At 34.6% G+C, this 21,709-nt stretch overlaps 5 protein-coding genes and 1 long non-coding RNA gene across 6 annotated transcripts; 5 read left to right on the top strand and 1 right to left on the bottom strand.

Moving 5' to 3' along the window:
- The first annotated feature begins 2,129 nt into the window (after positions 1-2,129).
- LOC136807111 (enoyl-CoA delta isomerase 2-like) lies at positions 2,130-9,731 on the top strand. The gene is made up of 5 exons (XM_067063684.1): positions 2,130-2,314; positions 2,789-2,964; positions 3,191-3,401; positions 4,160-4,303; positions 8,904-9,731. The coding sequence occupies exons 1-5, from the start codon at positions 2,201-2,203 to the stop codon at positions 9,057-9,059; spliced, it is 801 nt and encodes a 266-aa protein (XP_066919785.1). The 5' UTR covers positions 2,130-2,200; the 3' UTR covers positions 9,060-9,731.
- On the bottom strand, positions 4,566-5,532 carry LOC136807148 (uncharacterized). Its single transcript, XR_010846649.1, has 2 exons — positions 4,834-5,532; positions 4,566-4,684 (listed from the first exon to the last, which is right to left on the bottom strand). It is a non-coding gene; the product is annotated as an uncharacterized lncRNA (long non-coding RNA).
- Positions 9,732-10,088: 357 nt separating the features above from the next.
- Positions 10,089-11,282, top strand: LOC136808435 (uncharacterized). The gene has a single exon (XM_067064973.1). It carries the CDS (start codon positions 10,089-10,091, stop codon positions 11,280-11,282), a length of 1,194 nt encoding a protein of 397 aa, XP_066921074.1.
- A 3,405-nt stretch (positions 11,283-14,687) lies between these two features.
- Positions 14,688-15,791, top strand: LOC136808446 (uncharacterized). The gene has a single exon (XM_067064982.1). The coding sequence runs from the start codon at positions 14,688-14,690 to the stop codon at positions 15,789-15,791; it is 1,104 nt and encodes a 367-aa protein (XP_066921083.1).
- A 470-nt stretch (positions 15,792-16,261) lies between these two features.
- Positions 16,262-17,443, top strand: LOC136808455 (uncharacterized). The gene has a single exon (XM_067064990.1). The coding sequence runs from the start codon at positions 16,262-16,264 to the stop codon at positions 17,441-17,443; it is 1,182 nt and encodes a 393-aa protein (XP_066921091.1).
- Positions 17,444-19,170: 1,727 nt separating this feature from the next.
- Positions 19,171-21,214, top strand: LOC136807082 (glutathione-specific gamma-glutamylcyclotransferase 1-like). The gene is made up of 2 exons (XM_067063653.1): positions 19,171-19,462; positions 19,927-21,214. The coding sequence occupies exons 1-2, from the start codon at positions 19,244-19,246 to the stop codon at positions 20,653-20,655; spliced, it is 948 nt and encodes a 315-aa protein (XP_066919754.1). The 5' UTR covers positions 19,171-19,243; the 3' UTR covers positions 20,656-21,214.
- The last annotated feature ends 495 nt before the right edge of the window (positions 21,215-21,709 follow it).

The raw sequence follows: 21,709 nt of genomic DNA on the forward strand, positions 1-21,709 counted from the left end.
AGAAAGAAAAAGGAAAGAAAGAAACGAGAAGAAAATTAATTCCCGCTTTGATGTTATTATCAAAACAAAAGGATCAGTCATGCCGAAATACCTTTCCACACGTCAGCAATCTACTTTTTATAAATAGAAAAAGTAGATTGTAAGGAAGATTCTAAAAAAAATAGCTGTTTTCTTAGACAACTACGTTACTATCTTTTTTACGGGATACTATCTTTTTTATGGAAGCACTTCTCGAAATGCCATCGTCAAAAAAATATTCAATTTTAGAAAAAAATACTTAAGTTTAGAAAAATAAATTTTAGATTTAAAAAAATATATCTAATTTTAGAAAAATAAATTTAAATTTAGAAAAAAATATTTAATTTTAGAAAAGTAAATTCAAATTAGGAAAAAAATATTTAATTTTAGAAAAAAAAATCAAATTTAGAAAAATTATCAATTTACTGTAGAGAAAAAAATTTAATTTTAGAAAAAAAAAATACATTTCATAAAGAGTTATTTAGTTAAGAACATTGAACTTATTTATGATACTCTACTTTTATGCAAAAAAATCAGAAAAAATGTTACCTGGTATTCAATATTGAGCAAATCCTGAAAAACCGCATTTTTGGGCCCTTTTTGGCCCAAATTTGCCCAAAATCTGTCAACTTGAATTGTTTGTGGATTGATATCTATGTGAAAAAAAATCATTTGGTCTGAACAAAGTCACAAGGTAAAATAGACTTTCACAGCTTGTTTAGGAGGGTCAGGGTTGAAAGACCTCTTCCATTGACGAGCCCACTCACTTATCCTGGCAAGAAGAAAGGGAAGATAAAGCGAGATACCAACCAATCAAAGTCACATTTACGAACGAAGAGGACAAGAACACAGTGTTGCAAGCAATAACAAAAGCAAAATGCTTTCCTTACCGAGTAACAGAGGATTTGACCAAAAATGAAAGACAAATAATCAAAGAATGGTGTAAGGAAGCCGAAAAAATGAATACTAAAATCAAAGGAGACGACACAAAATGGAAAGTCAGGGGGAGCCCGCGAAAAAAAACTCTATTTCAAAAAGATCATTGTAAAAAGTACGAGCGGTTTATAGAGGCCCATGTGTCTTCACGGTGGCCTGCAAACCTGTAAAGCTTTATTATTATATATTGTTATAGTGTGAACCCGCCTCTTCTTTAAGGGGGATCCAACTTTTTAAGAAAGGCTTTATAGGGGGAATAAGAGATTTTCTGAGTAAAATGGAGGGTTTGAGTTTTTAGGGGGGTATTAAATAAAAATAGGGGGATAACAACTTTTTGGTAAAAATATGTATTATATATTAAATTGGTCAAAGTATAGTCCGACAAAATAATAGCAATGTAAATGGCAAATTTTTTGCGTGTCATTTTATATCCTTTTTTACCATATAAATTGGTATTAAACGGTTTGTGAACCACCATTGTAGTTAGTGCGGGTTCAAAAAATTTTAAAAATAGGGGGATGAATAAACCCAGCATTTATCCTATTCCACTCAGACGTTTTCCCATTCAACACAACTCTCTGATGCCTATTGTGAATAAAGGAGCGTATTAAGGAAAGCAGTGGTCCGGTCACCCCATAAGTTTGAGTTTGAAAAGCAAGCCATCATGCCATACCCCCATCGAATGCCTTTGATTTGAAATATCTAAAAACACACCCCTGGTATCTAAAGAAGGGTTCGCATCAAACTCTGTAAAAATGTAATGTGTAATGGACAACAGCTGAGAAATGCAAGAATCACCCTCCCGAAAACCAGGCTGGCATAGAGAAAAAAGATTATTTGTTTCAAAATATCTGTAATGTAAAGTGCATCATAGATATTTTTCCAAACATTCTTCCAAATATTCTTCTTTCTGACTCACACATGGCTTTGAAATTCACATTGAAGAGCCTTTTGCTCTGTTTTGCCCGTCAACAAGGGCTTACTACTTCAATAGTTACCTCAATTTCTTTTCGTCAAATCTTAATCAATAAGAAATAAGAATGGAAAACCAAATACATAGAAGTGCAATGGCACATTAAAATTAGAAATAATATGAAATTTGACAGTCCAATTTGCAATTACCCCAATCAAAAATGGAAATAATGTACTTGAATCCAAATCTATTTGTCCTTGTTTGTACGCTTTTTTTGTTTACTATAGATTTTTTGTTGAAAAGTGCTTAAGATAAAATTTGAAATTTACCAAGATGAGTTGGTTAGATACATTGCAAATACCGAGTGGAATGAATGTCCAACTTGATGGAAATATATGTAAGGTTCTATTGAACAATCCAAAAAAACTGAATCCCATGAGCATTTATGTAAGTTAATTTTACTTTCAAAAACCTTTACCAATTTCTTGAATTGTCAAGCTCCAAAATTTACTTTTAAGTTTTTTCTATTTAAGTCTAGCAAAAATAGGTGCTGGCTTTGTGTGGATGGTAAGGGTCGCAAAAACAACATAAAGTCAAAATAATCTCTGTAAGGTTCAGGACTTCCCCATTTGGATCTTTTTAAGGGAACGAAAATCATGAAAAGTTAAAAAATCTCTAAGACTGGAAAATTTTTTCTCTAAGGGTCATTTTCGTAAGTCTAGTCTCTTGTCTTTTGGAAGGTCCGGTCCAGAAATTCTTCCACAATATCCGGGGTGTTGAGAAGTGCCTTTTTTGTTAGGTTTTGAGGAGTTGCTGGAAAGGTTTTAAGATTGCTTGATTTGTATGAAATCTTAGTAATTTGGATCATACTAAAATAATTTGCTGAAAGCTTTGTGTGTGATAATTTTCCTCTCTTTTCAGATATATCAAGCACTTGGAGATGTGTTGAAAAATGCTGGCAAAGACAATTCCATAAAACTGGTGTTATTGACAGGATCAGAGAAATATTTCACCAGTGGGAATGACCTATCAGCTGTGTTCCAAACTTTTAAAGAACACGGTTCCAAAGATCCTGCACAATTAAATTCGCCATTTAAGTAAGAATATCAACTGAGTTCAAAATTTCAAACGGTAGACAATTTCATAAACAATCAATCAAGAAAGCTTTCTTTCACTTATGATAATGATTTTTCCTTTTCTCATAGATTTTTCTTTTATCTGACAAAAATTTGAAAATATTTGTCATGTTCAAAATAACTTGTTGGCTGAGAACAGAACTGGGATCCTTGCTTTTCACCTTTGATGTCAATTTCTTTTCCTTAGAGACATGATTGATGCAATGATTGATTTTCCCAAGCTTTTTGTTGTTGGTATTAATGGACCAGCAGTCGGAATAGGAGTAACAATGCTACCTTTGGCAGACTTTGTCTATTGTAGTGACAATGCGACATTTTTGACACCATTCACGAAACTTGCTCTCATTCCCGAAGCTTGTTCTTCGTACACATTTGCTAAAATTATGGGATATACAAGGGTAAGCCTTTTAAATACATGGAGTTTAGCAGTTTAGTGTTGTTTTGATCCCTTCTTGACATTTTGTTTGGTCAATGTTTGGAAAAATCCAAAGATCAATCCTTTTTCTCATGTACTCTTAGGTTCCAAATGAACAAGCCTTCTCTTTGACACCTGAAAATATTCTTAAAAATTGATCAACGAAGGGGTCTTAATAAGGTCCGGGGGGCTCGAAAAATTAACAAGCGGGGGGGGGGGGGCAGTCAGATTTGACTGACGGTATGTGCGGGCTAAAAATTGGCGTTCAAAATCGCAATCTTACAGTGCAGTTTGGTTTTTCCCGATACACCCTTACAGTGCATTTTTCGCCAAGTTGAATACCCTTACAGTGCAGTCTAGCTTTTTTCCCTGAAGTGATTGAAATGGGTCAAACAAAGATTTCGTTTGTGAATTTAGGTTTGAAAATAGTATTGTATTATATCAATTAATTAAAACATCATTCAATGTTGCTCATTAGCTTTACAATATTGAAATCATAAAATCGATTGTTAGTGTATTACTATTTGATATTACTATTTGATATTACTATTGGAATTTAGAAATTCGTACCCTTACAGTGTGCAGGCGGCAAAAAACCCACCCTTACAGTGCATTTCGGATGCCTTAGTGCCCGCACATACCCGTCAGTCATTTTGCTTGGCTGCCACCCCCCCCCCCCTGGGGCGTTTATTTGGAACCTAAGAGTAGTAGTATTCATTATTTAATTTTTTTAACATTTAGGCGAAGGATCTTTTGATTGGTGGAAAGACATTGAACTCAAATGAAGCTTTGCAATGTGGGTTGGTGACCGAGGTGATACCCAAAGCACAATTTGACAAAGTTCTTGAAAAGAAAGTGAGGTATCTTGCATCGCTTCTCCCAGAGGTATGTCATTCTATGATCTAATTTAATTTCTAAGCATTGACCGCAATTAGTGGACAATAGACAATGGTGATGATAGATAATAGTATTTAATTATGGTCTTTGAAGTCTGCATAAAGGAACCATACCCCTTCCCATCGGGAAATTAAGTAGTTTTTTTAGTAGATTCTTGAAAGTTGTAAAGTTAGTAATTTATCCTGATTCATTTGCAGCTTTTTTAATACTCCTAGGGTGATAATAGTCTTAAATTGAAACTTATAGAGTATTAGATTGCAAGCTGGTATATTTTCCCTTCAAGATAATATAATTTAGAGTTCAAATGATACAAGTGTTTGTTTTAATGGAGATATTACTCCTGAACGATTGGCGGGCATCCTGAATCACCTAGAATTGATAAATTGAAAGTTACATTGTAAAAAGGATATTTGTAATTTTCATCAAGGTTGTCATTAAAAAATGTGATACTAAATATGAAAATTTTGAATGAATTTTCCAAATTACGAGTGCAGCTTTTTTAATGACAGAATACTTACAGCAGTTGCAAGGGCATCTATTGCAAAAACATTGCTTGCAGGGTGCTTTATAAAGTGGGTCTTGTTGATATGGAGCTCCCTGTGTGTCAGTTTGGCGTTCAGAGGTTTCACCCTTCCATTTTCCCATATCCATTTTGTAACCATGAAAAGAAGGAACAAGGTGTGAAATAGCAAAACCTTCGAGATAACTCCATTTTTTTATGTTTTAATAAAGTTCAAAATCTAACCATATACAACAGTTCAGTGAAAGCAAATAATTGAGGTGGTTGGAAATAGCAAGAATAAGGTTGAATTTATTTCATAATTCGCGGAAGAATAAAGACCCAAAAGAACTTGGAGGGTTTTAGAAAATATTTCATCAGCTGCTTAAATATCTTCATAATTTGCTTTGTCTTAAATTTACTTCCTTAAAGTTTTGATGCTTTCACAATGAAGGCTAATGTAAAAGAAACGGCACGTGATTGATCTTCTTAAAAAAATCTATTAACCGTATTTGAAAGCCACTTACCCTATTCTTTATCAAGGGGTGTTTTCCAACACCCAGGCCCCTTTTTGCCAATAGCTCATTGAGAAAAACTGAAACTTTTTTATACTTACATTTTAGCATAATCTTATTAGCAACCTGAATATTATTTTACAATCGTCAGCCGCTAGATCAGGTTTTAAGACTTTTTGTGCAGGCGTGTCATAAAATTCAGCTAAAATCCCAGAACCTTATAATAAGCTAGCATAACTTTTTATATAAAAAAGGGGGTAAGGGGTTAAGCCAAATTTTACGAAAATGAAGCTCGTTCGTTCGTTCGCACCAGCTTTTTTCGGGATTGGCTCATTAGTTTTTTCTGATTTTTTCTGATGCAAAATGACCCGATTTCGAAAAATAATTGGACAACAAGATTTTTTCATTGTTTTTTTTATACTATGGTTGCCATTTTCTATTTTCTTATTACATTAACCTTCAGGTAAGGTTTATTCAGCATGTAGATTTCATTATTATCCAAGATTTTCACTAACTTTTGTGAAACAAATGGCTGGAACCTCACTTTCTTCACTTCCGTCAACCTAACTAAAATAAATGTGTGTCAAAGTTATTTTTCTTGAGAAAAATTAACTTTCGTGAATTTGTCCGAAAATCGCGGAAAGTTTCTTTCCACGCAATTTTCTTCCCCTGAATTAGCAGTCCCTGCGTTATTTAGCTGTATTCCGCGTTTTTTAAAAAGAACATCCAACATTTTTGAAGCCTTTGGATCGGATGTTCTTAATTTTTTGAATTTTAAGCCTAATATATGTTTCTTAAATTTAACCATTTTAACGTGTAACCGGTGGAAGAATATTGTTAGTCTATTTTATCCTCTGGAGATTATTATAACGGCATATTTTTCTAGTTTGTAAAAACACTCCTCAATGAAAAATGTTTCTCATCGATGCGAAATTTGTATAGCTTTATTGCTAACCCTGCTATTATCTCTCTTATTGACACTCTAATTATTCAAACTAATTATTGTCGCTATAATAGCGCCATTTTTTGCTCCTAAAACCACGTGTTTTTTAGCTGCCTGTTGTTATCACCTTTACGTTTGTCCCCATGATTTTGTTTTTCCAAGTCTTCTTCTTCAAATACTATCATTGTTATTTTAGCTTTTCATGATATCCTCGTCAATCTTTCAATTTTTTATTAAGATTTTCAATTCTCAGTTTTTAATGAAGTATAATAAAGATGGGTCATAATCTAGTCGCAACCGAAAGATATCCATTGTCATTTCAAATTTTTTCGAATTACAGAAAGGTTCGCTTTATAGAAAGTATTTCATGAGGGTTTCCCCTTGATGAGGCCCCCCAGCGGCACCGCAAATTTTTTTTCCGTAGACGGGCGGAAATATCTTTAATGGTCGGAAATATCATAGTGTAATGGTCGGAAATATCATTTGATGGTCGGAAATATCATTTGATGGTCGGAAATATCATTTCATGGTCGGAAATATCCAAAACTCTGAAAATTTGAAAATTTAATGGTCGGAAATATCCCACACTTTTAAAAATGCTTCATCCAGCAAAAACATGTAAACAAAGATGGTAGCAAAGGTGGTGTGGTGTGGCCAACTTGTTGTGTGTGCCAGACAAGAGTAGTTTTTTATTTTAAGTTTTTGGGACACTGACTGAGAACTATTCTGTTTCTTAGTTCTTTATACAGTATTTTACACAATACGTAGACAGCTTTTTAGGGAGAGAAAGTGGTATTAACCTTTTTATTTAAACACGACTCTTCTTTCTTTCTTGTCTTTTTTATATCCTTTCCTCCTCTAGCCCCCACTACTCTCAAATCACCCTAAAGCTAGTCCCAACCCTACCTGGACACCCTCCCATTCTAGACCTTACCTCGGTGGATCGATCTGAAAACGACCATACGTTCGGCGGAAAATTTGGCTTCCAAAATCGAACCCTTACAGTGCATCCAGCTGGCAGTGCATGCAGAGAAAACTTTGCCAAAAATGACCCTTACAGCGGGGGCTAGAGGAGGAAAGAATATAAAAAAGACAAGAAAGAACGAAGAGTCGTGTTTGAATAAAAAGGTCAATACCACTTTCTCTCCCTAAAAAGCTTGTCTGGCACACACAACAAGTTGGCCACACAACACCACCTTTGCTACCATTTTTGTTTACATTTTTTTGCTGATGAAGCATTTTTAAAAGCGCGGGATATTTTCGACCATTAAATTTTTAAATTTTCAGAGTTTTGGATATTTCCGACCATCAAAAGATATTTCCGACCATCAAATGATATTTCCGACCATTACACTATGATATTTCCGACCATTAAAGATATTTCCGCCCGTCTACGGAAAAAAAATTTGCAGCGGCACCCCTAATCACGCCATCACACAAAAAAATTTTCTTCATCACACATCACGAAAATCGCTAAAATTTGTCATCACGCAAAAAATAGTGAAAATAGCTCAAATCACGCATCACGCCTCAAATTTTTGCCCTATCACGCATCACGCCATAATCTTGATCAAAAGTTTTGAAGCTTTCCGATGTTCTTAACTTTTGAGTTTTAAGCCTAAAAATGTTCTTAATATTTTCTTATTTTCACCATTTTGTGTTAATTTTTCTAAGAATTAGGGTGTTTTTGAGTCCACAGAGCCTTAAAATGTTCTTAACTTGTTCTTAGTATTTTGGCCATCACAGGCTTGTCCATGCTCTTATTTTTTTGTGCCAGCTTAAGCTTTCTTTCTCTATGTTCTTATAAATCTCGAATATATTTTTTCTTTTTTCGTCTTCAAAAAAGCCGACATTATGTTGTCTTATTGTTATTCTAGCTGTCTTTAATGATCATAAATTTGTTGACACAATCTTTTGTTCGAATCTTCAAAGACTGTTTTCCTAGCTGCCGAATTACGTGCAAACAATTAACTCGTGTGACTTTTTCATTATTTTCTTTTACTTTCTGGTTTAATTGCGGCGCAATCGACTTAATTGGTGTGAAATTTCAGGTCCGAAAATCATTCAAATTTCTTGTCTCAAATAGGAATATGGTATTTTGGGATAAAGCCTTTATAGTATAAGGAGGCTATTGGTAATGCATGATGGGTTGTTAAGATGGTTTGTTTCCTCTGTCAGGAACGCCAGCTTTAGACAGTAAAAAGAAAGAGTCTAGTCGTAGTCGAAATTAGTTTTTATTATGATGAAGGTGTATCGATTTGCTCAAGACTCTGGTCTATAGTACTGTATGTTTGTCTTTAACACGCTGAATTTGAGACTGTTTTCAAGTATTTTCGTTTTTTCTTCAAGCAAAGAACTTCACTAAAAGCCGAGGTAAACTATTCCAACATTCCATCCAACGTTTTCTCTGTTGGGTGGAATGTTGGAATCGTTTACTCGAATGCAAAAATCGGAAACGAAGAAAAAAGTTTGTGCGATAGATTCTACCCCCATGGGGCTAATAGGATTAAAATCTTTTTAATTTGCTTTTTGGGTTCTTGATGTTTTGGCTACCCAAGCCTTATGTTCTTATATAGTCTGTTCTGTAATTTACCATTCAAGTTAGTTAGATTGTGAATCAATTCATTATAGTCCGTTATGATGTCGAAGAAATTGATTGGTGATGAAGAACGTGATCTTTTACACCGAGTCAATGAACGGGAAAATGAAAAACTTGCTGGTCGCTGGTTGTCAAAAGAAGGCCAAGCTGTCGTTAAACAATTCCTTAGTAGGAAATCGAAACTCTAAATTTTGACAGATATTTTTTTATATCCTTCCTACGAAGGCTATTATGTATTGCCCATCTACAATTACCGCCGAAATATATTGGCAATTTTGGGTATTTTAACGTTTTTCAAAATTTAAAGGTCGGGCGAGAATTGCAATGTCAGTACTTCCACTTTGCTTCATTGGGTTTTCGATTTGGGAGGGGCTAAGTGGCTTCCAGGGTATATTTTCAGCCTTATTGGAACATTTTTGAGCTTTTAGATGCTGAGATCCTAAGGTCCTTAAGTCTTAAGTCTAATCTTAAAACTCAAAGTTAAAACACTTCCGAACTGTACTTCAAAGCGCTTAAAAATCACTTGCGGTTTTAAAGTTTTGAGGGAATTCCCCTTTTGTGCCAAATATTTCTGATTGTAGCTCATTTGATAACGCATAAAAATGTTTGAAAATCAGGATGCCGTTGACTGTTTAGGTTTAGCAAATCTTATGAATTCTCGACCCTGCAAATCATCATCAAGTTCATACTTTGTCCTTTATTCTGATAAATACGTTGCTTTTTGCCATTACCATTTTTCGAAAGGAAAAATTTGCGACCGGCGTCTGATTCTAGCGTTTTGTTCCTTTATTTTTTATTTGACCGATTCTTCAGTCTTTGCTCAGACTGGATTTTGTAAACTATTGTAAGAAATTTGATTTTGATAACATAATTTATAAATTTTATAGGCAATTATTTTCAATTCGCTGTAAATAAGCATTCAATGCATAAACTCTTAAAACAAAAAGGGCGATCCTACTTACTTTTTTATCTGAAGATACCAATTATTAATCTGCCTCTTTTTTTAGGGATAAGACTTACTCGCTCTAATTTGAATCTGTTAAGCATTATCTGGAAAGTCGTACATAAATAAAGTTGTGCAAGTCTTGCTCCACAGAAACGTGCCTTGACACTCAAATTAGAAAGGGTCAACTATTATATGAAAGTTCTGTGTTATAATTTTCCATGCATTTTAATTTTACAGTTCTTGATTTTTTAGCTGACTTGAAAAACTTGAAATGAATGAAAGAAAAATTAGTGACGTTTTTGTATCTCCAAGAAGCACTTCATTCAAATGCAGTAACTGTTCAAAAGGTGATGCCGAAAACAGATGTTCAAGATGTACGGCCGTCAAATATTGCTCCAAAGAATGTCAAAAAGATCATTGGGTGAAACATAAAACTCACTGCAATGAAATCAAAAGACGTACCAAGATTTTGGCAAAAGAAGCTGAAACGTTACGACAGTTTTATGAACTCGAAGACCTTCTACCTGGGAGTCTTTTCAAAGTTGCCATTGGAATTTTCTGGAGACTGGTTGAACCAAGAAACTATTGTAAGGAGAGACTGGGACTTGCTTTAAAGCTACGTTCGTGTGGCATGAAGAATAACTCGAAACTGGCTTTAGAGCTTTCTGTCGAACATATGTTGGATTTGATCTGGTTGTGTCGTGGAGATAACCTCGGTGTTCGTTTGCACATTCCCTCAATACTCTGTGTTTTAGGCGAAGTTCAAGAAGCATATGATTTCTTGAAATGGTGGCAAGACCGAGATCTCATTTCGTGTTGTTATGACATGAAGCTACCATATTGCAATCTGAAGGGCGAGGATATGTACGAATCTTTGTCTGAGCTTAAACTGAGTAACCACACCGATGTTCACTGGTACGTTGATCTATTTCTCATCAAATATAAACTAATACGACAATTGAAACTAGATAAAGCGTCTTACGATGCTTTTCTTCTGGGCACTGATCCTAAGTTAGGTGAAGATTCGCCTGTTATGAAGCTGAGTGGTGTTTGGCTGGCTCTTGAGAACATCAAAGAAGCTATTGCTCCTGGCATGGACAAGAGGATCCAAACCTTAGCGATTCAATTGGTTGCCTTAGGCAAACACATTGATAAAGTCAACAAGTTCATCATTCCTGGTTTACTTAATTCGTCCGTGCTGCTGGGGCAACAAACGCCTCAATATGTTGCTGCTGGTACTCAAAACGAGGCTTGGAACATTGTAGATTACGAACATTTGAACTGGAAAGCAACACCTAATGTTTTATACTTTTTGAAGAAACTTTATATTGGTATGCATGGTAAGCGACAAGCCCTGAAGAATATCAAGGAGCTTCCTTTGATGAGCGTGTGTTATTGTTGCCAGTGTGGTTGCTCTGATGATGAAAGCAGTGACGAGGAGGATATGGATGACCATGAAGAGTAACCTTGTACTTTGTTGCCATGGAGAATTGATATATTATGCTCTCGGTATAGGATTCAAATTTATCTGTAGTGAAGAGAAAACATTTTGAAAAAAAAACTTATTTTTTGACGACGAAAACTGAGAACTTTTAACTTTGAAAGCAAATTGGCTGATATTTATAATGTTTTAGAATTTTGTTTTTTAAAATTTTCATTTTGTTACTTTTGTTTTGTTTGTATTATCTTGTGTTTTCTTACATTTTTCTTACAGGGTTCTTATTTTCTAAGGCAAGGGTTCACTCGACTTTCTTAGGATTCATATTATATATCGATTTCTTGTGTTTTGAAGATTTTTTAACGAGGCTAAATGAGTTTCTATTCTTTGTCATTTTTCTTGCCCCTCTGACCTATGTTATTGGCTTTGCCCTACATTGTTTCAACTTCCAATTGTCTTATAGATTCCTAAGTCCCCTACTCTTAGGTCCCGAATAAACATACCCCATTTATTAACTTTCAATGGTTTTCAGATCTTAACCCGTTCCTTTTAGGACCCAACTGTTCTTTTAAGGGACCCCCTCTCGTTTTAAGGGACCCCCTCTCGTTTTAAGAGACCCCCGTCCCGTTCATTGATTTATTAATTTTCTAGTTTTCTCATTTTCAGTTAAAGTGTAATAATTTTCGAACGTCCGAATTTGTTATCCCATGTTTGATTTCCATTTTATCAGTAGGAACCGCTTGAAAGTTCATAAAATTAGATAAAAGCAAAAATTAGAATTTTTTTCAGTCTACCAACTCCCCCCCCCTGTTTATTCGGACCCTCTGCTTGTTAAATTGAAAAAAAATTCGAACCCCTTTTGTTTTGAACCACCTACTATTCGGGACCATAGAGTAGGGTATCGCTTTTACACCTTCCCTTTTCCTGAAACCAAAATAAATTGTTATCAAATTATCGAAGGATTATTTTCAGAATTTTATCAGTATCATTCCAGAAATGGATGCGTTTCATTAAGATACTTAGACCTGGGATATTTTTGGCCGTATCAGCATTGTGTTCATATTTTTATTTTATACAAAAGAAAAAGTTTATTTTAGAACCTACATATGATATATTTATATTTTTAGATGTATATAGTTTAAAATGTACATAGTTTTTATTTTGAAGCATTTTTCTACAGTACCCGGCTAAATGGCTGACTTCTGTGCTTTAAGGATTTCAAGGCTCCATGTGCCTCCAATCCATTTTATGTTTGCCAGTCACTTTGTCGAAAATCTTTTAAGCCAAGATATTCTAAACATTTTTGAGTTTTAAGCCTAAATATATTCTTAGAGCGTTCTTATTTCCACAATTTTTTGATAAAAGTGTTGGTAAATAAAACCTTTTTAACTTAATATTTTGGCCATCGAAGTCTTAAAGCTTCTTAAGATTCTTAAAGCTCTTTTGACAAAAGGGTATATTAAATTTTTGTTTTTCAAACCCACTGTCTGGTCTTCTTCTAATGTCTATATATACCTACAATATTTGTAGACTATAAATATGCATGATACAAAGAAGATTTTTCTCCAAGATACTTCTCAGAATTTTTTTTTCGACTCGCCGTTTACTGGTTCACCGTTTGTTGCCCTATGGGTAATTTTAGACTAGAAGTAAATCTTCATCGTGAAAACTTTTGTCGTCTTCTTTCCTTAATATAAAAAGATTTAATTTGGCATACATTTTACCTTGTTAATTTTCATAACCTCCAATCTCCTCCAATTTTACGTTTTAAACTCAGATTTAGATTTTTATAAATTTTATCTGAAATCTTTTCTTTCTGGAAAAAAATGATAAAAGCTATTATTTTTCAAATCAACCATAAATTATTATTCCTAACTATATTTACTGACTAATACTTATTCCTAACCTAACCAAAGAACGGTTTATTTTTCTTTCCAGGAAAAAAACTAAGAATGCACAAAGAAAAAAGAAAAATAAGCGAAACGACGGTTTCCCCAAGAAGCACTTCATTTGAATGCAGTAATTGTTCAAAAAATGAGGCTCGAAGCAGATGTTCAAGATGTACGGCCGTCAAATATTGCTCCAAAGAGTGTCAAAAAGATCATTGGGTGAAACATAAAGTACTTTGCAAGGATATCAAATACATGGATCGGCGTTGGCGGAATATAATATCGCCGAGTTACCTAAAGAAAGTGTATCACCAGCTAGAATGCATATCCCAATGCCCTACTAGTCTTGTTTTTGACTGTCCGTTGTCGTTTCTGCTCGTTTCGATATCGTTTTCTTATCACCAACGGAGGCTGTTCCTGCAAAATATTTTTCCGATGACTTTCATTTTGGTTTCTATAGTAACCAATGCCATCTAACAACATTTTTCGATCTTTTACACTGGACCTTTTAATACTATCCATACAAGGATCGGACGAGCATTTCCAGAGGGTATTATGCAAGACGAATTTTCGCTTTCCCAGGGAGTTTGTATTGATCAAATTTGGTCTTTTCCTAGGGGGTTAAATTATCGAGACAAGTTTACCTATGATAAGTCCTCTTTTGCGAGGAGAAAAAGACATTTCCATTTTCCAGGGACCTAGATATAATTTTTTTCCAGGGGGTTAAAACTTATTCTGAAGTATTCAGATTTGTCCCCTCTTTTAAGGTACAGGATTTTACATGTTTTTTTTTTTTATAAGCAAGTGTATGCCCCTTGGTCAGGCTCGTGTATGCTTAAGTTCTCAAAGCATCCAGGCATAGTTTATGCTTATTATATGCTTAAAAATTATGCTTATGATTCACCCCGAGCCAAGTTTTTTAATGAAATTTCAGAAATTTTGTAAAATATTTGTTCAGATTTTGGGAGCAGTGGTATGTCTTATTTTTTACTTGACCTCTTGTCAAGTAAACCAGATAAAAATGAAACAAAAACAAAAACAAAAACAGATAAAAATGACCACTTGAAAAATATTTTAGGCTGACATATATGCTCATGTTATGCTTAGGAATCTGCAAACCTGAGCCTTCATATGCTTATAAGCATATTATCCATCCATTCTGTTACAATTACTTTTTTGTCTATTTTCATATTTTATTTTTAGTGCTATATTCATATTCATTTGTAATTTTCCCTTTAAAAGCGAAAACATTGTTTTATAAGCTTGAAATTAAAATCTGGCATAAAAACGAATAAAAGTCGACAGACCAATCTAACAATCATTCAAATAATACCTTAAGGGAAGGTAGTTGACGGGAAGAAAATGTTTTGGATTTGACCAAAGTCCGTCAGTTCAATTTTTCCCACTATCGGGAAAATTTAGTTAAATTCTCGTGAAATTTTAGAGATTGTATTGACTCGAGTTTCCGCCAAAATTGTGTTCAAAGTTGCTTTATAAACTTTGTATTTCGTCCTTTTTTTTGTTTCACCAGACCAAAAATAAAATGAAGCCAAGAATTAAAGTATCACCAAGAAGTACTACATTCAAATGCAGTAATTGTTCAAAAGATGATGCTCAAAATAGATGTTCAAGATGTACGGCTGTCAGATATTGCTCCAAAGAATGTCAAAAAGCTCATTGGGACTGGCATAAAGTCGCTTGTAAACATATCAGAAAGAAAATAGTGTCAGTAGAGAAAGAGATGGCCAAACTCGAAGGTAGAGGTAAATCATGGAGAATAACTAAGATGCAACCTTATCTGAAGGAGCGTTTTGATTTAGCTATTGGCTTTCAATTTTGTGGTGAGAAAAATGATTCACGTTTAGCTTTAGAGCTATGTTTGGAACATTTGATAGATATTCTCATGTTTAACCGAGGTGACCATTCAAGCTGTTGGGCACATATTCCTGGTATGCTGTTCTTGCTGGATGAGCCACAAGAAGCTTATGATTACTTAAAATGGTGGCAAGTGTTGCATAACGATGGTTATTATGACCACACTAAATTCGAGCTTCCAAGCGGTGACAAATTAAAAAATGAGAATATCTTCGAGGATCTGTCGGAATTGAATCTCAGTAAAAAACATGTTCCTTGGTTGGTTTCAATGTATATGGTAAAATACAAGATTTTGAGGAAAATCGAGAAAGACAAGATTTCCTATGAGTCATTTCTCCTTGGAACACACCCTAGAGTTGGTGAAGATTCACCCATCCAGCAAATCGGTGGAGTTTCGGTCATCTTACACAACATCAAGAAATGTTTCTCTCCAATTGATAAATATGAAACTATCAGGAATCAAACGATTCAAATTTTAAAGTTTATCGATTCCAAAAACAAATACATCATTCCTGGGTTTCTGAATTATAAAGTGCTCCTTGAACAGCCAAACCCACTGTATGTTGGGGAAGGAGGGAGCCTTCAAGACCAAGCTTATGGTGCTGTTTGGTTTGATATTCAACATTGGGAACCCGTACCTGATATCTTCATCCTCACCAAAGAGCTTTACATTCAAATACATGGAAAAGTGAAAGCTGAACGCGACATAGCTGAACTACCGAGAGAAAAAGTATCACTTGCCAAAGTGCTAGGCAAAGCACACCTAGCTTGAAAGTAGTTTCCATATCATTCAAAGACACAACATTACTGAATACGCTTGATTGCTTTTGTAGCGGCAATTTAAGAGGGGTATATGTTTGACGTGAACCACTCCCAATAAAGTGCGGGATACCAAAAATATTGCCACTTTAAACTTTTGACCTTAAAACCTCGAGGAGTGCTTACTATTCAAGCCAAACGAAAAGACGATGTATTTCTCGGTGACTTTACAATGTATTTGGTGGACATGGTTTAATTCGTTACGATTAGCATTATCTTCTTACTATTTTTATATTGTATTTTTATGTCATTCACTTCGTTCATTTATACATTTTCCTTTAAAAACGAAATCTTTCTGCTTTATTTACACCGAAGTCGAATTCGAGGAAGTAAATGAAAAAAATCGAACGAATCGACTTTACAGTTTAGTGTTATGCAAATTTACCGTGTTTGTTTCGTTTTAGAGTTAGTAAAAATAATAAGATGGAGCCAAGAATCGTCAGTGAAACAACAGTATCTCCAAGAAGCACTTCATTTGAATGCAGTAACTGTTCGAAAGATGATGCCGAACAAAGATGTTCAAGATGTACGGCCGTCAAATATTGCTCCAAAGAATGTCAAAAAGATCATTGGGTGAAACATAAAGCTTACTGCAATGAGATCAAGAAGTTATTAAAGAAAGTGGCTCTTGAAAGAGAACCATTGAGACGATATGAGGATTGGTTTGGAAACGAACCTTATGATTTGTTTCCAGATGATGTCGGTCATTTCTGGAGTTTAGTCGAGCCACGAAACTATTGTCGAGCACGACATGCTTTATCCATGCGTTTGCACGAGTGTGGGATAAAAAATAATTCAAAATTGGCTTTAGAACTTTGCGTGGAACATTTGTTAGACTTGGTTTGGTTGAGTCGAGGCGATAACCTTGGGGTACGTTCGCTTATCCCAGGAATTTTATGCGTTTTGGGTGAAGTGCAAGAAGCTTACGATTTCTTGAAATGGTGGAAAGTTTGTGATCCTGATGGACGCTATGATTGGGGGAACCTGGACCTCCCTTACTGTAATTTAAAAGATGAAGATATTTTTGAAGATTTGTCGCTTTTATGTCTTCATAAATACACAGATGCTTTCTCCTTGGTTTCGCTATTCTTGATTAAATACAAAGTTATGAATCAGCTAGAGAAGGAGAAATTTTCCTATGAGACTTTTCTCCTTGGTACACATTCAAGACTTGGAGAAGAATCTCCAGTCCGCAAGATCAGTGGAGTATCTGTTGTCTTACAGAATATCAAACACCTTATAGCACCTGGTAGTTACAAAAAAATCAACATTTTGAAACAACATTTGGAAGAATTAGCGAAACGAATTGATGAAGGAAATAAATTTGCGATTCCTGGACTGTTGAATTCAGCAGATCTTCTAGCTCACCCTCAGCCTCAATACACTTCACCTGGCACTCAGAATGAAGCTCATTCGATCACAATTTGTGAGATAGATCATTGGCTAGCTACCCCCGGCATTCATTCGTATTTGAAAGATTTATACATCGGTCTACATGGTAAAAAGAAAGCTGAAAAAAACATTGCAGAAATCCCTAATGAGAAAGCCATGCTAACCATCGATGGCAGCGATGTTTATCATATGGACCAAGCAAAAATCATGTAACTTGTTCGTTCTTAACAGACCATTGTGTATAGTTCTTTTAATTTTGGTTTTTTGTGTTGTCTAAAGTGAATAGTTGGAGCCTCTGAACCTTTTTGTGACAGTTACTCACAAACCACAACGTTCAACGTCGTTGAACATTCGTCTGGCGATGTAACTACATAGACGTTAAATGATCATTAAATGGACTTTAAATGAAATGGACTTTATTCGGACGTTTTGTCCCAAGGGTGAATGTTATATACGGAAGCACCCAAAAAAGATCTGGTCTTTTTCACTAGTTTTAAATTCAAACAATAAAGTTACTGGCAAATGCCTGGACTATTTTGAGTGCCTTGTATATAAAACATTACGTCATCAATATCCAGTTTTGGTGTGTTTAAAATTTCGAACCAAACTAAGAGGTTAGTTAGTGTTATTCAAGATAACATTGTGTAGCACTAATTTCTTGTCGTCGTGTTCAAATATCATGTTTCATGTTTGTCTTTTGTTCTGTTTTTTCGCTTTTTCAATTTTTGAAGCATTTTTTCGTAAAAAAAAGTCAAAGACTTTGAAATATTCATTCACAAGTTTGATTAGCGTCTTGTTAACTGCTTTCTGCTAAGTAATGCCTTGCAACTTGGTTGACTCGGATACAATTACTCATAGTTTTCTTATCTTTTTCAGTTTCGAAGGCCTTTGGGTAAGGGTACTTTTGTTATGTTATATGTGGCATTTAGTGCTTTAGGTAGATAGAAGATTATATTTTGAATAATATTTTGCGTTTCGAAAGAGTTTGCATATTTGTTTTGTCATATTTTTGTCAAATCGTCAAAACTATCAATATGATAGAAACATAAGCCATTGATTATTTTTTCAGTATACCCCTTCTCATCAATTACCATGCATAGTAGCCCTAATGTGAAAATCGTTAGAACACCCAGTTACAATCAGTGGAAATTATATGTCTACAACAATTTATATTTGAAAGTTTTTCTTCTATGGGTTTTGATTTTCGCAGTTTCTATAACTTGTTGCACATGCAAGGTTAGAAGTTGTGAATATCACTTTTTAATTATTTTGCTATATTTTTGGATACATCATAATGTTTTTGTTGTTTCTCGTATTGTATTATGATAGAGAACTTTTATAATCTTTACCGTAGGCAGGTGATGCATCCTGGGATTTGAATTATAAGGTGAGTTTCATTTCTTCTTAAAGGTTTAAACCTCTCTTGAAGCTGCCTAAGCTAGGAGCAGGTGCACGATCTTCCTAGATCTTTCCGACTAGAAGCGTCTAAAAGAAGTTTTATTTTGGGATTCTTAAAAACTAGGTATTTTGCATGATCAAAGCTATAGAGGCTAAACTTACTATTTATTGAGTTATAACCTTCAGAGGTGACCGTGATGGGAGAACTTGATTTTTAGTTATAAGTATTTACGTCATCTTTAATTTAATCAGAAGGCTGTATGATAAAGATTTAACGGTAACAATGTATATCATTCGTTAAGCTTTACAGATTTGCTCAGTATCATCCTTTACACTGATTCATGATGAGACAAAAGGTTCATTAAACTTTATGTCATATTTACATAATAGTCAGATGATAATTTATTTCCCAGTGAAATACCCCTGACCTAGTTCTTTCTTTTGCTTACGACGCAAATTTTAATGTTTATAAATTTAAAAGACTGTTAAAGCTGGTTTCAAAATTATTAAGCTGATTTTGATTCTACTCTCTTCCTTTATAAGGGTGACTTTTGTCTTCAACCACTTCAAATTCTCACGGAAAAATTAAACAGTAAAGAGCACAAAAGGACCAGTATGTCAACACAAGCAAATATTGAATCAATTTTAAGTGGAAATGTAACAGTTCACATTTTTGGATACGGTTCTCTAACATGGAAACCGGACTTTGATTATGATCGTTCTTTTGTGGGCTACGTCAAAGGGTACGAGAGACGTTTCTGGCAAGCGAGTACGTATCACCGTGGCACGAAAGAACATCCGGGGAGGTGTGTTACTCTAACTCCGGTCGAAAATGTAAGTGTCTTTTATGAGAGGGGGTGTTTAGGGTGTGTGTTATCTCCGAGTTAGTTTTGATTACCCATGATGGACGTAAATAAAATAAGTTTTTTTAATATTGATAATATTTTGAGTAAGAATATATTGATGAATGAGATTTGAATACACGCTTTTTATGAGAATGGTGTTCATCATTTCATCGAGGATATTCTTAGCCTTTTGGGGGGAAATCATCTTAAAATATTCTCATAGCATTCTTTTTGGTTAGGACCGGATAAATTGGCAATTTACAGTGAAAAATGAAATTCTTAGGTTTTGTTGCCAAATTCCACGATGGTGATCATAATATGATATTCCTAGCTTATTTTCATAAAAAATACGTGTAATGCAAGGAAATCTCCAAGGTTAGATTTGAAGATGAAACTCATCGCCACTTTTAGTCAATCGAATGAACCAGGTCTTTTCAATTCTTTTTATCGTAGGGTACAACATGGGGCTTGGTGTACGAAATCAGCGATACATCAAAGATTGCGACAGCCCTAGACTATCTAAACGTTCGAGAACAAAAGATTGGAGGTTATGAAGTTTATGTTGTTCCCGTACACCCGTTGGACTCTTGCGATCAAAAACATGAGGCTATGTATTCAATATTATACATCGCAACACCCGAATGTAAGGGATTTCTCGGTGAAGATAGCTACGATAAGCTAGCTGGTGATATAGCCACGTCTTGTGGGAAAATTGGCCATAATATTGAGTACTTGTTCCGTCTAACAGATTTTATGAGAGAGTTTTTACCTGGTGAACCGGATGAGCATTTATATACTTTGGATCGGCTTGTAAGACGCAAGACTGGTGTCAATGAGAATGGTACTGAAACTTGGTTTGAACTCTTAGACAAAACAGACTTTGAGCGGTTAGTTTATCCGCCCAGTAAATATGATTATAAGAAGCTGTGGAGGAAGGCTATCATGAGACAAGTACGCAAGAAATCAAAAATCGATCGTTGGGCTTTATTGTTATTACAGATCGATAATATGAGAGATCGAAGGAGTGATTTGTTGGAGAAAGTAGAGTTTGGAACCTCACTAGATATTGGTGATGATGAGTTGTATGGTGTGGATGAGATTGATGAGAATGGGAATGTGGTCAGACGAAGCAGATCACGTGGTGTATCAGAGTGTAGTAGTTATTGTGGTTCTCCACCTTGATTGGTTGATTTGTTGTTCGTTTGATGTGGTGGAAGATTCCTCATGTTTTTGTGTCCTCGTATTGAAATAATGAAACTTCATTTCCAGTTCATTATGATTTTTATAGCTCTTCTGAAATAGAAATTTAACTCCATTTTCCGTATAAAAGGAATTTTTAGAAGTCAGGATTATATTTTGATATAAATTTTCCATCTTTCATTTAACCTATTAAGCGCCAACTGGCGTCATACGACATCGTCGCTTTCCTTTTACCTGTAACATTATGTTCAAATTTTAAATTAAAAATTATTCGAAAATTTGAAGCCAGGGAGTGTTGGGTTTTAATGGATGAAGATCGATAGAAAATTTGAATTCTATCATTTATCACTCTAGAGTAGTTGGGCCTGTTGGCGGCGGATGGGGTTAGTTGGCGGACGAGCGACTTTGAAGCCAGAGAAAAATGAAAGTTCAAACTTTAAATCAAATTTTGGATCTCCATCAACAGGACTTTGATGTTGAAAAAATTCCATTTCTCATAACCAGCCCTAGAAAATGTTGCTTTATGTTGTCTTTATGAAGCAAAGTTATCTCAGTAGAACTATATTTCAAAATGCAGTTTTATCAAGTATTATAATTTTTGGCATTTTTTTGATGAATCTTCTGACCCAGAATTTATCGGTTTTGATTTTATCACATATAATATTTATCATAAAAATAATCATATATCAACATGAATACTCAATCACAATCAGGAAAGTTTAACAATTATTACAGTACCCCCGCACTGGTCATCATTATGGAAATCAAATTTGTCTACATTTGTCTTTTAATTGGTTTAATTGGGAAGCTCTGAATAGCAATATAGTGGAATCTCAAAGCAAAAACTGACAAAATTACGTCAAAAAAATGTTATAATTTGGCCATAACTTAAGTTAAATCCGTCATTATTTTGTGTAGGTTGTCAACAAAAGTACTAAGAAATGACTGAAGGGTATATAACTGGTTTCCATCTCAAAATTTCATAAATTTGAGGCTACCATACAATAAAAACATCCAAATTCAGGCAACAACTACC

The sequence above is a fragment of the Clytia hemisphaerica genome, unplaced genomic scaffold, assembly GCF_902728285.1.
Source record: "Clytia hemisphaerica strain Z4C2 unplaced genomic scaffold, Clytia hemisphaerica genome assembly, whole genome shotgun sequence".
Lineage (NCBI taxonomy): Eukaryota > Metazoa > Cnidaria > Hydrozoa > Leptothecata > Clytiidae > Clytia > Clytia hemisphaerica.